At 32.4% G+C, this 16,013-nt stretch overlaps 1 protein-coding gene across 2 annotated transcripts in view; it reads left to right on the plus strand.

The window, feature by feature from the left end:
- The window catches only part of LOC107454903 (protein turtle), a 973,849-nt gene extending 958,390 nt beyond the window's left edge, over positions 1 to 15,459 (plus strand). For both annotated transcript variants that reach the window (XM_071184031.2, XM_043039893.3), the window contains 7 exons: positions 1,641 to 1,928; positions 3,837 to 4,133; positions 4,783 to 4,908; positions 6,203 to 6,233; positions 6,594 to 6,703; positions 8,323 to 8,444; positions 13,632 to 15,459. In XM_071184031.2, the coding sequence (XP_071040132.1) occupies positions 1,641 to 1,928; positions 3,837 to 4,133; positions 4,783 to 4,908; positions 6,203 to 6,233; positions 6,594 to 6,703; positions 8,323 to 8,444; positions 13,632 to 13,853 (1,196 nt within the window). In that variant the 3' untranslated portion in view covers positions 13,854 to 15,459. The remainder of the gene's footprint in view (positions 1 to 1,640; positions 1,929 to 3,836; positions 4,134 to 4,782; positions 4,909 to 6,202; positions 6,234 to 6,593; positions 6,704 to 8,322; positions 8,445 to 13,631) is intronic.
- Positions 15,460 to 16,013: the final 554 nt, after the last annotated feature.

The following is a 16,013-nucleotide window of genomic DNA, read 5'->3' on the forward strand; positions in this document are numbered from 1 at the left end:
AATACACATTTGTTAGTTTCAAAAGATTTTTGAAGCATCCAACTGCTTTCAACGACTTTTTTTTTCAAAGGTAGACTCAACTATTTTTCTTAATATTTTATGTTTGCAGGGATAATGAGTAATCCTATGGAGTAGGGTTCCTATAATTGTAAATTTAAAGTATGGTTTAAAAATTTATAATTTTTTTTTCAAGAAAGAGCATATTTGAGCTTCAAAGCTACAATTTTGTCAGGTCGAGCCTCAGTGATTCAAGGGTTCGCGCGTACTGAAGTGGCCCAAGTTCGAATTCCAGGGGTGACTGATTGATACTAAGTCTGCTCCCGACTCGCACTGACCACAGTGCTGACATAAATTATGCCTAGTGGTAGGCGTATCATGTTCAAATGCCCTTGCCACTGAGATGACAATGGGATATTTTCAAGGTTTTCCGCTCCATTTAACTCAAATGCGGTTTGTTTCATCAAAAAGTCCTCCACGGAAGTTAATTTGTCCTTATATGCTTGATCCAGGAGTTTTGTCTTCTGGGTTGAGTTCAAAACTACAAGGATACGGAATCAATCTTTGACAGGCGTAAGCTCGGAATCGGGCCGGCTTTTCAGAGTTGGTTTTAAAATGAAATGAAATTAATCCTAATAGCTCTGCAACAATTTGTAATGAATAAATTTTAAAATATTCCTTTTTTCTCAGATAAAAATGTGATTATCTGTTCACTTGGGTTTTAAAATAAAACCTTTAAAAAATATTAAAAAGGCAATGAAATAGAACTAAATGCATTTTTTAATCTTGGATTTTTTAATATTAAGGAAAAATTCTAAATATTCTTACTCAAAACTTGAAATTCACACTTAGATCTTTGCTTTTAGCTCAAAACATCGCAAACGTTATACAAAATATACATGCAAAATTTCAATGATTACTATAATAAATTTTTTAAGGTGTATAAGTGTGATTAAATTTTCTCAAAATCAATGATCTTCAGGAAATCCATTTAAAATGCAAGAAATTCTGAAATGTAAGGAAATTCTGGCAACAAATATATAGATAATTCAAAAATTTATCACCAATAGGTAATTCTACTAGTATTAAAAAATTAGTTTATTCAAATAAGTAAAGCTTCAATTACTCAAAAGTAAAACAAAAAAATATGTCATTTTTCTCGGTAAAACTTGTAGATGATTTCTTTTCGTAAAAAAAAAAAAAAAACTATTTTACAGGGATACTATGTTTGAACAAAAGAAATTTTTCTTTTAATTTGAGTTACTTTGTCATGATATTCATCTTTGCCATTTAAAATGGAAACCATATGTTTACTATATAGGTGCAAAGGAAAAATAATACCATAATTCTGAATAGTATTCACGCGAATGCGTTTTTGCATGGAAGCGAGGAAAGGGTGAAATAATAATAACTTTGAACTTTCAAAATAGAGCACTGTGACGAATGTAATTGACAATACTTACACCAATATACTGATCTAATGTGCTGTCAACTCTGAAAGGGAAAAAATAAAGATGATATGTAAACACTAATAGAAGGTCGAGTGATTTAAAAAAACACTAGTTATTTCAGTATACCAAAAATTTAAAATTCACGATGATGATTTTTAATTGCAATTTTAATAAGAAATATGTTTCTTCTAGATGCACCCGAATGCAAACCTAATCAGAAGAAAATATATGGCGTTGCGCTCTTTGAGACTGTTGGAGTGACTTGTGAACTTGACGCTGATCCTGAGAATATAACATTCAGATGGAGGTTTAACAGTTCTGGAAAGAGTTTGGATCTCGGAAATTTTAAAACTTTTGGATCAAAAAGTACGGTATCTTACAGACCTCATACAGATGATGATTATGGATCTATTGTATGCTGGGGAAGTAACGATGTTGGACGTCAACGTGAGCCTTGTGTGTTTACAATCATTCCGGCTGGTAAGTAGAATGTTGGTTATAAATTACAGTGCGGCTTTGAAGAGATCACCTCCAGACTTAAAGTCTGGGGTTGTCTGTTGCTATGGTAACAAGCAAGAGCACAATTCTAATGGGGGGTAAAATGGAGGAAAGAAGATGTCGATATTTTTAATCACGACGACCTACGTTAAGATTAAGACAAAACTATTCACCCCACTCCCCTATTCGAAGTGACCTTTCTTCGTAACCATAATACCTGCCACGACGCGAGACGGGTGACTGGAGGAATTCTCCTGAAAGCCGCACTATAACTCAAACGAATCTTCTTAGATTTCAAGTGTGGTGGTTTTGAATGCTTGTAAATCATACAGAGATTAATGCTTATTAACCGTATTAGCGCCAGGTAAACGATGAACTGTAATAGCATTACCGTGATTTGATTGTACTTTCTTGTCTTGAACAAGATAGCCACTGAATGGCGCGAGAAAAAGAGCAACGCAGAGGACGCTTGCTGTGCATTTTCATGGACTTACAATTTTAATTTTTTATGTCGTTAAGAACTTTAGCTTGCGTGAAATTGGCTTTTCTTTTATTCTTCTTTGTGTACAATTTGTAAGAGAAAAATCACTTAAATTTCAAAAATATTTATGTGCTTCAAATTGTTTGGTTTCTTGGTGGAAGCAGATTTGCAAACTCTTTTCCGATTACTTAATTTTAAATCTATGCAATTGATAGAATAAGGTGGGTTCACAATGAGCAATCTAAAAGAAATTGCTTCTTCTATGTAAGCGTATTCAGCTAGTTATTTGAAAACCGACCTTCCACATTTGGCAAGGGTTATGCTGAAACTTTATCAGCCGCTATTGAAATTAACCCTTTTGATTTTAATTTTCTCATAATTTAACTACCATTATTTGAGTTTATGCATTAATTAATAAAATACTGAAATTCATGAATATGGCGGAAAACGTTAATACGCGCACTTTTAGATACTTTAACTTTTTTACTTGGTCAATAAAACAAAGAAAGGTTTCTTTTTTCTCTCAGAACAAAATTTGTATTTTTGCGCATGAATGTATGATCGTTAAGGTTGTTTTTTAAACGTTCTATCCTCAAGTGAAATGATTTTTATGCTATTTGTGCAACTGATGCGAGTTTGCGCTAGGTTAAATTTGGCTAATCTTTAGCCAGTGTCCTCGATGTTAATTCTGAGAGTGGCACAAAACGCCAATGTGGAGAAAAGCCACAGTTTTGAGAAAAGGAAAAGAGCTTGTCGTCTATTTTTTAATAATTAACAGCTTAACACCAATGTAGGATTATCTAGGCTCATAAAAATTTTCGAAAAAAGGAAAGAAAGGATAATTAATAGGATAAGGAATGGGAATAAGGAATTGATAATTCTCATCTAGGTGGAAAATTGTTGCCAAATTAGCGATTTTTTTAAAAAAAGAATAACTTCTAAAACACTTTAGTTATTTGCCCGTTCTAAAGCCCGGAATAATTCCTTACATCTAGTTTAAAATTATAACTTTTATTCAAGCGTAAGACAATTAAACTATTCCCTTTTTTTATTTTCCTTGGCAAAGGAACATCAAGAAAACCTTTTTAATAATGTCATTTCGGAAATTTTTGTTCAAAAATTTTGAAACTATACCAAAATTGTCATTTTATTGTAATTAATTAGTTTATCACAAATACTTTTGGAAAATTTAAAAAACAATGAAGATGACTTGTATTCATTGAAAAGCCATGTTGATTTTATGGACTCATTGCACTGTTGATTTTATTGACTCAGCTTATATCCTTCGCCAGATCATCACATTTGTAAATATATTAGAATATTTGGATCATTAATGTCTTTTGTTTAATAATCTGTGATCTCATTTGTTTAATTGTTTTTTGATTAATAATCTGTGATCTCATTTTTAGGGCCACCAGAGCCTCTTCAGAATTGCACAGTTGTAAATTACACTGAGGACTCTTTGCAAGTAGAGTGCATTGAAGGATATAATGGGGGTCTGATGCAAGTATTTCAGTTAGAAGTATATGATGATACCGGAAGAAAACTACATGGCAATTTTACATCATTGCAGCCTCAGTTTTATGTGTCTGGTTTACCCAGTGGCAAACTATTACGATTAGTAGTGTTTGCAAAAAATAATAAAGGAAAAAGTTCTCCGATCGTAATGGCGGCGAATACTCTACAAAAACCAGAAAAACTGACAGGTAATTTTTTTATACAAAAAATATGCGTAAACAATAATTGTAACAGATTCTCACTATAACAGATATAAATTATAATTGTAATTGTAACAGATTCTCAATAATTGTAACAGATTCTCAATGTGAAAACCCTAGTAAGTGTTTCAAATACTTAACATTTTAAGTAGAAAGAAATTGAGTTGTCTTTTTTAATCAACTAAATTTCAAATTTCTTATTTAAAAAATTAAACTTAAGTGCATATTTAGTGTCCTAATAACTTTAAATGTTAAAATTCAGTAGGACTTTTTTATTTTACATACCTGATTAGTAAAAACCATTTTCATCTAATTTTCTTACAATTTTACTTTTAATTTATGAATAAAGTAAACGTAGCTATTCTCATTGTTTACTCTAGTAAATTAATATTTTTATCATATTTGCAATGTTAAGAAATGGTTTGTTTAATGCTTAAAAATTTTCGATTTAATGTATGGTGGTTAAGATTACGGTGGCTAAACAACTAAAATTTGAATTGTCTTTCCTTGATATGTATTGAATAAAATAAATTTTCGCATTTTAGCAACCAACAGTAAATAAATTTGTTGATGACTTCAATAATTTTAACTATTCTTATGCTACACTCTATATAATTTTTATTTACATTTATTTCAGGTATGCAAGGGATGATAATTTTTCGACCTGTTTTGGGGTTACTCATAGGAATTATTATAGCTTTGATACTAGTTGCAGTAGTAATAATTATCTACTTACGAGTAAAGAAGCAAAGAAAAGACAAAGGTAAGTTAGAAAAAAATTTATTCTCTCGCATCGATTTCAAAAAAAAAAAAAAAAAAATTCCGAAAAAAAAAATTATTTGCTGAAAAGTTGGTTGTTACCAGGTTTAAAAAAACTAACAATTGTTTGAATATTAAAAACATTTATCACAGAATGGAAAAATTTCAGTGCGTACGTTCAATAACTTCAAAGATTTTCACTGAACTAGAATTAACAAATAAGTGACGAAAATGACTATTTCTTGATATTATGTAAACAATAATTTAACTGTTTAAAGAAAATATGAAAGATTACAAAAACAGAGATCGTTTTTATAGAAAACTATTCATAGAAAAATTTTAAAATAGTACACATTTCTTCAAAAACAATTTCATTTCGGATTTATTTGGATTTAAACTCTAATGTTCCCTAGCGTTCTAGGGTAGTTTATGATTTCAGACGAGTCATTTCAGTACGCTGAAGATTTGTAGGCAGTGGTGATTAACACAAAAATAGCTACTTGACAATGATTCGTTAAAATCCATTAACATAGAAAACTGAAAGGGTGCGTAGTATTCACGTTTCATTTAAAAATATATCCCGAGTGATTTTAGAAAACCATAAATATCTAAAATTCTAAAGGATAGGACACGCTTTGTGCTACTTAGATTAAAGTGCAAAACAATGTAAATAAAGCACAAATCGAAAGCAGAAATGGGCATACTATAGCTTCGGTATCGAAATTATAGTGTGCCCACTTCTGCCCTTCATTTGAACTTTATATTGTTTTTCACTTCAGCCATAAATTCCTTGTATTTTGTAACAGAAGCCTTACTGAAATTTTCCTACCTTAAGAATTATCTTCATTTGGAATAAAATTACATAATAAACAATTAATTAACGTAATAAGTTGTATGAATTAGTTACAATTTATAAAGAAAAATGTCACAAAGTGCAATTTATTTGGGATTATAAAAATATGTATTTTATTTTGTGTTAGATTTGAATTCTCAATTCCCTTAAAAAGAAATATCTAAAAGTAAAAAAGAAAAAAAAAGTTTTTGCAGATGTATTTCCTTATAAATATTTCTGAAGCAAAATTAACTCACATCAGAAAAAGAAATTTCTAACAAAATTCATAATAAAAAATGTAAATAACTGAACAGCAAAGGAAATCCACAATCACTGAAGAAAGGCACTATTTCAAAAAGCTGAAAAAAGTTCTAAAAATAACTAACCTGAATTAAATCTAATCTAAAAATAATAAAAATTGATGATGTTTTTTTTATCATATATTTACTATTCCTTCTTCTTTCAGTAACAAAAAGAACTCCTGAAAATCCAGACAAGTAAGTAATTTTATAACTATTAATATTATTAAAAACAGTAATGCCATTGAGGTAAAAATATTAAGTGATAAATAGCGAAATAATTTGTTTTTTGATTATTAAATAATAAAAAATAATTTTTCATTTTAAATCCAACGCAACGTTCAAGTTCTAAAAATTATGAATAATTTAAAATAGAAATAACAGGATTATATAGAAAGATAGCTACATGATTAAGAAGTTAATTTATATGTTTGAGTCAGCATTAGTACTTAAGTAATTATTATAAAAAAACTTCGCAAATTAATTTCATATAATCACACCTAAGCTGAAATCTAGTTGTGTAAGTACAATTTAATAATATTTTTATTTTTTATTCAGGTGCCAAACTCCTCTGAAAAAGGATACAGATGATATAGCTGACAGTGAAGAAAAAGGTCCAGACATTATTCCAGCAAATATAAACACGCGGCAGCATTTTATTGTAAATGGTGAGTATTTATTCATTATTAGAAATACACATTTAGTAACCATTTCATGTACCATGGGAATTTTACGTTTCGAATGATTTTGTTGTGTACTTTACCATCAATGTTTGAAATCTCGCACTATATAAAACGCACTCTATAAAATGCCTAGTCTTTGTAAAATATGCTTAGTATGGAATGATTAACACTTCACACATAGCTTAGGGCAGTCAGTGATCCACAAATAGTGGCTGGCGAGTCCCATGTGATATTTGTGCGATTTGACAACAGCTTGTATTTGGATTAAGTGCTGGGTAGTTGTAATCGTGATTGCCGATCACTAATCGAGACATTCTATAGAACAAATAATGACGAATCGGCTAAATATTCGTGTGAAATATCAATTATTTTACACGCTCTTTAGGAATTCTACAAATTGACTATGATAGTCTACATACATTCTTTATAATGAGTATATATTCATTATGATATTTTACTTTTGTATTTACCGCTCAATAAAATGTCTAGAAATTCTTTTCAGAGGAACAGGTAGGAAATTCTCATACTTTACACTTTGCCTAAAAACGCCGGGCCTTTCTCTTCAAATGACAATCATTTTTCTTCATTTTATAAAATGATGGCATTTTAAGTCATTAGAAGTTTACAATAACAAAAACATAAATATAAAAGAAAATATTAATAAAAATGTTTGCAGGTTGAGATGTACTGCTATAAAAAAGCAATTATACTGTGTACAAGATCAAAAAACAATTCAAAATTGTTTTCAATTGCTGTGCTGCACATAATTGCAGCACTTTCTTATCCATATTATATCAGATTACTTTATATAATTAATTATATTATGCTTCCATAAATGTTCTCATCAGGAAACATTCCACAGTGAGAGACATTTCTAAACAAAGAACAATTTTCCTAAGATAATTACATTAATAATTAATCATAATAATGACATCCTAAGATAAATATATTAACCTATATCAATATTTACCACGAATTGACAGCAACTGATTAAGAACTTATCAAAGCAAGATTTTGGAATTCTAAATCACAATTATACTATCTTTTTACTGCTGAGCATTCTAACAAAAATTATTTCATTACTTCGCAAGAATTTTATGAAAAGTATTTTGAATTCTTCTTTCTTACTGTTATTTTAAAGTATACCATTGTTAGAAAAAATGACTTTCTGAAATTTGTAAATATATTGTTAAATCTATAATTTTGAGAGATTAAGAAACTCTTTCAATTGCTGTTTCTTTTATCTTTGTTGTCAGTTAAACCAAGATACTCATAAAAAAAGAATTAAGTGATTGCATTGCAGTTTATATAAAAAAAATATTTAGAAGCTAGCTATTCTAACAAATCTAGCTTAAAAAAGTTTTTAAAAAATTCAGCTTTGTAATAATAGGCTGCGCATTAATTACTGCATTTTTCAAAATACGACAACAGATCGAAAGAATCCTACTGTCCAAAAAAAAATCTGTTAATTGCCAATAACTTAAACTAGATGCAAAGTTGTATTTTAATAATTGTTGATAAAATTATGTTTAACTTCATATCGAGAACTCTGGTTTTATATTTTTGTGATCATACTATAAAAATGAAATCATTGTTTTCTGCAGAAGATCCAAAGGACCAAGTGTCACCCGCAAAAGCAGCTGGTACTGTGTGTCACTGGGGATCTCCACCAAGAAACCCTTGCCTTGAAAGCATGTCAGTTCAACAATGCGCAGCTTTTAGAAGGGTAAGTTAAGCATTATTTCAATTATCTTAAAAATCCTTAACAATGTTGGTGAACAGAATGCTACTAAGTAGAAAAAATGATATAAAGCACAAATAACGGTACAAAAATGGGTATATCAAAAGCTTCGATTCCATAAACAAGTAACTTCCTCTGTATAAAAACAAAAGCAAGAAAAAAAACAGGAAGAAAAGATATTGTAAGACTGGAAAAAAATGGTACAACTGATTAGACAAGCTATTAAATTTCAAAGTAGACGGATCATACTATTGGTCAAAAATGGCATCACTATATATGGATATAAGGACGATAACGCGGTGCCTCTGGTTCATCAACTTCAGACGTTGAGTTAATCTTTTCTGAAATAAGCTCTAAAATTAAGATTGCAAATCAAAAAATATGGAGGACTCTCTCCAATTTCTGGTATTCAGGGAAAACTCCTGGTAATGTCCTCAAAATATAGAGCTGTTCAGAGCTCATGAGCGGACATATATTGGAGGCTTACATACGTTGAGGGACAGAAATCTTACCGTGTGTGCACCAAGTACACGTGAACACAATCCTCCTCAGAACATCGCCTCCACTTCGTGGGACTTTCGCATGAGGACCTTATAACTGCTCCTGTCGTTGTATAAGACTTTTTGAGGATTCACGACCTCCTGAACATCCTCCAGGACAACCTCCTGGACAAGGTCTAGCTTGTGGCTAGACCATGAGGAATGAGCCACAACAGCAGGGAGATGGTATGTATCGTCTGGCGCTTACTTGACTTAAGAGCACACGTAAAAACGAAATCTGTAGCCTAACTTATTTCATTCCTTTAATATCATTCTTACGTAATATCAGTAATACGTTTGATTACAATGACTTTGACTCTAATAGAAATAATCACAAATTAATTTTATTTTGAACGTTTTCAATATTTAAAAGAAATATTTATTTAGTTGGATGTATTATACATTATAACGTTTGCCGTAGAAACGAAACTCAATACTGTCTGCAGTCACAGTATTTATATTTATTACCAATCAGGTCTTATAAATACTTAATCCCTGCAGTACCGTTATTGTTTTTTTTTCTTTGCCATTAGTGCATTTCGAAATTCAATAAATTGCCTGACTGTTTTCTAATAAACAGCCATATCTCTTATTTAACTATTTTTTTGTTGGAAATATTAGGCTAAAATCAGATACGAAAATAATTGTAATTATCTTGAGACAGTAATAAAATCAATAATAAATTATTATATAGAAAAAAAAACTATCTTGATTTAAGGCAAAATTATCATTAATTTTCCAAAATCGTGGATATATACCATCTCCTTTCCCCACAAGTAGTGATGTCATTCTTGACCAATAGCTTGATCCAACCACTTTGAAATTTATTTAACTGATTTTACTCAAATTCTATATTTTAAAATGCAAAATTATATGTTCATGAAAATTATGCAAAAAAATCTATACAACTACAATTCAAAATTGTTTTGACCATTATTCTATACAAAAAAGGACTTACAGTAAATATTTGTTATTTTTTATTATTTTATTTAAAAAAGTTAGGAAAAACAACTTTTATAATCTTGTGCATGCTTAAAAAGTGCTCGAGATGTAGTGAAATGTGCAAAAAAGGTGAAATTAACATTAGGGGTGCAAACTTTGAAGCGCTCTCCTAACCAAACTATTTGGGCAATATTTTCCAGTTACCGACTATATTTTGAGTTACCGACTATATTTTGAGCGTCAGAAATCCGAATTCGCGGATCAAAGGTATGCTTATTTAGAGAAAGTACGTTTCTGTGTCTGATTTCGTTACTTAAAATATTGTCTGCTCTAACTAATTAGCATATATGAGAACACTCTCCCCCTTGAGCCGTTACGCCCTATAACGTGAAAATTTTATCATTAGATCAAAAAGTATTTAGGGTAATCCGTTTTTTGTCCTTTTTTTTAGCACTGTACATTAATAAAGTCTATATCCAAACAGATATTTATAGGGATTAACTCACTTCCTGGCCCACCTGGACAGAAGAATAAAACGAAAGGGAGAGAAAAAAGTAATCCGCCGTAATAAACCACTAGCCAGTTTAACTACCATGTTTAGATATGTTTTGAAATGCGTGACGTTGCGTACCATTTGCTGCACCCAGAAGAACATTAGTGTTAATATTACTGAAGGTTTCAATGACGGTAGCCTATAACTCTGCCAAAACTGAAGCTTTTCCGTTTTCTTTGGAGTCTAGGTCATGAAAAAGGACAGATCATTTATAACCTACGCCTTATTATCCAGAAGTACCACTATCAAGAGTTTGCATTGTAAAAGAAGACATTGTCATACTGGTTGTTGCTGTTGTAGTTCATTTACGTCGCACTAGAGCTGCACAATGGGCAACTGGCGACGGTCTCGGAATCATCCCTGAGGATGATCCGAAGACATGCCGTCACAATTTTGATCCTCTGCAGAGGGATTGGCACCCCCGCTTCGGTAGCCCGACGACCTGCACTCGAAATCGAGCATTTTACGGTATAACAGTTTAACGAGGACCAATACCGCACACCCTCGGTCCCTACACAGACTATTCCAAGTGGTCACCCTCCCGCAGTGCTTCGCTGGGATGCTGCTGCTGGGAGCCGTGTCTTAACGATGAGTCCACTGCGGGACCAATGTCATACTGGAAACATTTACTAGGACTAATTAAAGATCACAGGGGAAGAACGGTTTATGCCCATAAAAGCTGGTTCGGAGAGAAAATGGTTTTGCGGGGAACGGAAAGGTTTCTCCAGAGTACGACTTATCTTCTATGTAATAAATCTCGGGTGGAACTAATTTTTCCCTTTATTGACTTGCCAAAACTTGATGAACCTCAAAATGCAATAAATGATCACTTTATTAAAAATTGGGAATAAACAGTTCTGTCCCATTGATCGTCATCTATTCTCCCTGCAAATGTCAACAAATGGGTCTCTTGCATTTTTTGGTAAGGAATAGCCATCATGACAAGGCTTGCAAAATAACTAAAGAAGAGGCTAGGCTAAGTTTTTCACTAAAGTAGAAAACTTAGCAGCTGAAATATTAGTAACTCTACATATGCTAGTCAGTTTGTAAAATAACTGTCTATAACTAAAATAATTATTAAGTATTATTTAGTAAAATAATTTGTTAATAAGTTGTATTAATAAATGCTGATACCCTTGGTAAATACAATTGCATGATTTCAATGTCTTCAAGAGATATATTTTGAAAGCATCGATTTAAAGGCCATTTTTCCAGACTCAAATTACTCATAAAATTCGAATATATACAATCTATGTATATATGGTGTCCGTAAATATTGCGGCAAACTTCTAGAGTGAGTAGGGCAGATCATAAAGATTAAGAATTACCTAAGAAACCATGACCGGAAATGTTATCGTTTGCAGTTGAGGGCGTTTTGCTATCATGTACTGTTACATCGTGCACCTTTGAACATCACATACTTTTATTTATCTAAATTAACCTTTTTTCCATTAATTATTGCCAAAACCTGTTTTTAAATAGGTACCATTTAAAGGTATCGTAGTTTAATAGGTATAGTATTAGTTGTTTTATTGTAGCTCAATGATTTGGTGACTAACTGGATAATGACATAGGGGCTAGAGTGTTCGCCTACCATTGAGGTGAATGGGTTTGAATCCCAGCGATGGCTCTCAACGCGAATTCCGCGCCCGCCTTGCACCGACCACATTGCTAACGTAAAATAAACTCAGTGGTAGACGGATCGTGGTTTAGAGTCCCCTTGCCTTCAGGCTTACCATGGGAGATTTTCGTGGTTTTCCTCTCCATGTTAAAAAATGCGGGTTAGTTGCATCAAAAGTCCTCCACGATGGCAAATTTCTCCCTATACTTTATCCAGGAATTCCCTTGTCTTCTGTAATAGATTCAAAATTAGAAGGTTACGGACTTGAACAGTAGTAGTCGTAAACACAAAATTAAGTAAGCAGTTCAACGACGGTCATTAAATAAAATAGTAACGCAAATTTAACATGAAATTGAAATATTTTAGAAAAATGAAAGCACGAGTTCAAAGGCACACGAACAATAAATCCGTAACAGCAAACGCTCTTAGCAGCGTAAGATGACATTTCCGTTCATGGTTTCCTAGGTAATACTTAATCTTTATGATGTGCGCAACTTTCCCTAGCAGTGCCGACCGGCCTGTGTAGGGGTCAGGGAACTGGCCTTGCATCAGAAAGGTCCTGGCTTGGAATCCCGGGCTAGGCATGGATGTTCTTTCCATCTCTGTCCTATCTGTTCTTACTGTGGGAGCAACGTTGGCCCACCGAATATGGTGCCCCTGAAAGAGTGGCCAACAAATCTGCCCTTCAGATGCCTGTATGACGAAAGGTCATTCTCCAGGTGGGTATTTGAAAAAAAAATAGTGCGTGGAGTCCCTCTGCGCGGAAGAAGTTAAACTTCGCAACCTGCGACGTTAATTGTAGAAGAATCAGCAGTCGTAGAAGGATCACTAGTTGTATTCAACGACTCTTTTTCCTGCTCCGCTCGCTTCCGTGCTCTGTAATATTGAGCATTTTTTCCTCGCGAACCTCTTGAACCAGTGGAAGTGCTTGTGGTTACCTCATCGTCTCGCCATGGAAAATGTATTTGTATTAATAATGTATGTGAATGTGTCATAATGTAATTTCAGAAGAGAAACAATCAATTGATATTCACAAGAGACGTACCTTGACATAGCCTTGAATCCCTCGCATTGTCCGTGGGATTGTTTTCACTCTTTTTTTACAAGTGTTATCCACTAAATTTGAAAATAAAAAATACCACCCTTTTAAATTATGTGTGTATCAAAACAAACTAAGAACATATTTATGGAAAAACAATACTTTTATTATTTTTATGCTAGTGAGAACCAAAACAGTATGGAAATAAATGAGGGAAAACTGGATCCTACCACGCGATTTCTCGGCCAATAAAAATGTAGCGTTAAACCTTGTTGGAAGTCGCATAAGAAATATAACTTCAAAAAACTTTCCCTAGAAGTTTGACGCAATATTTACGGGATATCTTGTATATAAAAAAATTTTTTAAAAAATATTTATTGAATCTGTTTATTTAAAGCAAATAGAATCATTTAAATAGAATTCATAAAATACATTTAATATTTTCAGTTCAAACTAAAACTTTTCATTAATATTTTAGCAAGAAGATGTAACTTACGCAGAATTGGCTTTACCCTTGGACCAACAGACTGCCGCCACGATGACAGTTCGAAGAAAAGATCCACCCACTGAGTACGCGAAGCTGGATCTTCAGCGACACATACACCCCTCTAAGTGTGGTGCTTCTGAAGAAGATGAAGAAATCAGTTGCACCTCTTGTGACACTCCCCTAATGAAGAACAAGAGGGAAAGTGCTGTCTGAAAGCTGGAGAACTACTTACAAATACCGAATCTATCAAAAATTAAGTAAATTTTCTCTGCAAGGTGGTTCGAAAAACAGCCCTTGCAAAGTGCAAGCCAACGTAAAACATGAAGTGCCGAATTTAGATATTTGTCTCCTTGCAAAAGGTCCTTCTCAAATAAAAATCTGAGCTTCTGTGGACCTTTAAATCCTTTGGTCAACAACAGACATACAATCGTGGCACCAATCCGCCTTGTTAAGAAGTCCTCGACTGTGTCTGATTGCAGATAAGACCGAATAAGTCAAAAGCTGCAAACTTCGGCTATTTAGTGTCGAGGAGCTTTAGAATCTGAAGTTGAAAGGTGAAAGAGCTTTTTAATCATCATGTTTGATGCATATCTGTGAGTTGTTTCAGATTAGATCGACTTTTTTTAAGGTTAAGGTTTCCGGATAAAGATTTTTTTTAAGACTCAAACATTCCTGACAAAATGGTACATTACGTTCCAGTTTCATTAATATTTTCAACTCCTCTCCAGAATTTTTGTTTTTCTTGAGTGGTTGATTAACCAAAATGCACCACATTGATTATTTTAAAAATTTTAAGATATTATTTTTTCTTGATGATACATCAGATTCAGTGACTTCATAATCAGTGATATGAGTTCTTTCTAAATGAAAGAAACTGGAAATTCCTGACACTATTTATTTATAAAAGTGGTGTATTTTTATAGAAGCTATGGTAATGAGCTCAGCCAAAACCTCTCAAAGTGTACCAGTTATACCGGCTGATACACGTTACCAGATCTCACTGGGGATGAAGAAACAACCCGGTGGATTTTTTATATTAAATCTTCATTCTCATTTTCTTTCCTTATCTTTAAAGTCAAATTCTATGTGTTTTTTGCGCTGGATTTTTGTAAAGCAAACATCTTTCTATAACAAACTAGCAAAATGTGTTGCAGCAGCTTATTTTGCGAGCACATGCATTAAATGAAAGCACACTTTGAGTTTGTTTTAAACATTTAATTTTCGTTATTTCAATCTAGTCGTCGTGGAGCATGTTGTTAAAGTATGCCTCCTTGTACTTACAGAAAAAAAACAAAGAATTTTCTTGTATAAATATGTGTAAATTCGAAAATCCTGTGATTCTAGTTAAATTAAATAATTGAGATTTATAAATACGAATTCACTCGAGTCTTTTCACAATGACTGAGATGCAAAGTACGAGAGTCAGTAAGTCTACAAGTAATATTAGAGAGTTTTTTTTTCTCACATTATTGAATAATTTTGTTAAAAAAAAATTTGAAAATATGTAAATAAGATGATTTGTAAAAACCATTCCAAACACTACAATTGTTGAGTATGACAATCGATGAAGCACATTAGGTATATTCTCTTTCTTTTGTTTCAGATATTTAATTTTATTTCAATATCTGATTTTTTTTACACAGTATAAGTCATTTCTTTTCACAATGTGAAAGTTAAAAATTGATTGCGAGATCTATAAATTGTAGCATGTAAGAACGACAGAGGCTCAAATGACTATGTTCATAAGAATATTGTTGATGTCCTATTGTGAATCTAACACGTTTTTTAAATAAATAGAAAAATAAAAAAATGAATATTCCGTTTCCTGCTGTGTGTATTTTTTTGTAGTTGTTGTTGCTTTTTATGTTTCGTGTCTTGGACAACTGGTATTTGTGTTGTATTTTAGTAGTATTTTAAAAATGAAAGCTTTTTTCTTTTTTTTTATATTTCATCTAATTCAAGCTTTATAAGACAATGTACAAAATAAATAAATAAAAAGAAACAGAATGTCTTAATAACTTTTGAACTTATAATCAAATTGCTGTTGTTGTTTCTAATGGCACTTGGGCAAGTCATGCTCGCTAGCCATTGGCCTAGCAAATTTAGTCAAAAAGATGCACCTCTTATGCACAAGAGAAAACTGCAATGCTAAAAGCATGTTTTAGCTCAGAACCCCCTCGGAGAGATTGCATCACCACTACTACTTCCACAATTTAGACATATATCTGAAAGGAAAGGACATTTTTTCCAGACATCTGTGCCCATGGTACTACTCAGCGACCGACTGTAGAACTGACTTTAAATAACGTAGGTACTCACTGAGTTTCAGCAGTGTAGAACAGTGTTTCCCAACGTGGGGCCCACGCCCCACTG

The sequence above is a fragment of the Parasteatoda tepidariorum genome, chromosome 10 (assembly GCF_982258835.1).
Source record: "Parasteatoda tepidariorum strain Cologne lab strain chromosome 10, Ptep-v5.0, whole genome shotgun sequence".
Taxonomy (NCBI): Eukaryota; Metazoa; Arthropoda; class Arachnida; order Araneae; family Theridiidae; genus Parasteatoda; species Parasteatoda tepidariorum.